At 50.9% G+C, this 1,997-nt stretch overlaps 1 protein-coding gene across 1 annotated transcript in view; it reads right to left on the minus strand.

Moving 5' to 3' along the window:
* The window catches only part of HADHA (hydroxyacyl-CoA dehydrogenase/3-ketoacyl-CoA thiolase/enoyl-CoA hydratase (trifunctional protein), alpha subunit), a 28,671-nt gene extending 28,291 nt beyond the window's left edge, over positions 1–380 (minus strand). The window contains exon 1 of the mRNA XM_018575087.1: positions 243–380. Within this exon, the coding sequence (XP_018430589.1) occupies positions 243–380 (138 nt within the window). The remainder of the gene's footprint in view (positions 1–242) is intronic.
* Between the last annotated feature and the right edge of the window lie 1,617 nt (positions 381–1,997).

Genomic DNA, 1,997 nt, shown 5'->3' on the forward strand with positions numbered 1-1,997 from the left:
TGGTCATTGGGAATTGTGTACAGTACTGAAGAAGTCAGAGCTATTATAGTGCTAGCCGTGATCGTCCCGGTCTTGTATGGACCATACAAGACCTATCAACACTGGAGCTTCAAAAAGGAGAACTATGGGGTTAAGGCTTTTCCCCATAGTTCTCCTTAGGGTAACGGGAGGACACAAAACTGATGTCTGCACAATACAAGACGTCACAAGTCTCTTTATAGCTCAGCACATGCAGCACCCACCTCCAGGCCTCCTCCCAGGCACGATCCATTGATTGCAGCCACGATGGGTTTCGGGGACTTTTCAAGTTTTGCAAACATTCTCTGACCCTCAGCAGACAACTGCGAGATTTCTTGCGCACTTTTGCAGGATTCAATCATGCTGAAGAAAAAAAAAAAGACTATATGTCAGAAACAGGGCAACCTGCTCAGAGTGCAGACAGAAAAGAGCGACAAGTCACAGGTTCTGACTAAGAAAAGTTTGATAACTAGGTGTGCTTGTAAAAAATATAAAAACACATCTAAAATCAAATAACAGGCTGTGCAGCCAGGGAGGGAGACGTGACTTCCCAGGAGAATGCTCTCCAGCCCATTGCATTCATGTAAGACTACGCGCTCCCAGCTCAGCCAGGATGTATGGTGACGTCACCCGTGTCTCCCAGAAGCGTCAGAGGCCTGCGCCATTGTTTTTTTATTTCTTCGTTGAACGCTTTGTTCACCAATGGCTAAAGCCCGTGACACAGTGCATGCGAAGCCGTGCAGAGCGAAGCAAAGCTCGTCGGGCACGGAGCTTCGCATGCAGTGCCTGAGTGCAGTCAGATGAACAGTCGGATGGCGTTTGCGTCACGACGCGCGTGTTTATATGCGGAGCCGATTGGCTGAAGATGACATTTTTCATCTCTGCACACTCAGCTATGCGAGCTTCCGCAAGACGACGCGCCGGAGAGAAAATAACATGACACGCTGCTCGCGAAGGCAGCGCGTCACCGCTCCACGCCGCTTCTCGGCCAGCGCCTCACCGCTCCACGCCGCTTCTCGGCCAGCGCCTCACCGCTCCACGCACCGCTCCAGGCTGCTTCTTGCACAGCGCGTCACCGCTCCAGGCTGCTTCTTGCACAGCGCGTCACCGCTCCAGGCTGCTTCTTGCACAGCGCGTCACCGCTCCACGCCGCTTCTTGGGCAGCGCGTCACCGCTCCAGGCCGCTTATCGGGCAGCGCGTCACCGCTCCAGGCCGCTTATCGGGCAGCGCTTCACCGCTTCTATTAAAGCTTTTGAAAGCCATGTGTAAGCAAACCATTCACAGGAAAAAAAAAAACGCAACCCGGGTGACGTCAACCATGCACCCTGGCTGAGCTGGGAGCTTGTAATGAGCTGGAGTGCATTCTCATGGCATTGTGAGCTCCTAGCTATGCCGTAACGTACAATGACAGGCGCAGGGGGCTGGCAAAAAAAAAAAAGCAGACCTTCCATTTGCCATGGAAGGACTATTTGGCGTCAACTGTCAGATTCTGGATTTCCCCTCCCGTTCTGTCCTGTTGACAATGGTCGCTAGGTCAAAAAGAGAGGGCGACTCTCTCCAGTGGGGACACAGACAGCGATAAAAACTAGGGATGCACCGATACCTATACTAGTATCTGTATCTGTGCAGATACTGAGTATTTGGGTGAGTACTCATACTCGCCCAAATGCTCAGATACCTAGCACGAGTACTTCACAATAGAGGTTCTAAACTTTTATTTCGATATAAAGTGTTTTTAAAGGGCAAGAGCACACCACGCTGGGATTTCAATTATAAGTGGGGGCTGAGGGCTTCTTTGATCACTAAAGAACTCTGGCATCGCCCTCCAATCCTAAACCAATCCCTCCATAAACACGTGTCAAACTCAAGGCCCAGGGTCCGAATCTGGCCCACCAGGCCATTTCCTAGACTTCCACTTTCAGATCTAGGTATTGAGTTATTACTACCGTGTTTCCCCGAAAATAAGACACTGTCTTAT

This window comes from Nanorana parkeri, unplaced genomic scaffold, assembly GCF_000935625.1.
Source record: "Nanorana parkeri isolate BGI_ZX_2015 unplaced genomic scaffold, ASM93562v1 scaffold3532, whole genome shotgun sequence".
Taxonomy (NCBI): Eukaryota; Metazoa; Chordata; class Amphibia; order Anura; family Dicroglossidae; genus Nanorana; species Nanorana parkeri.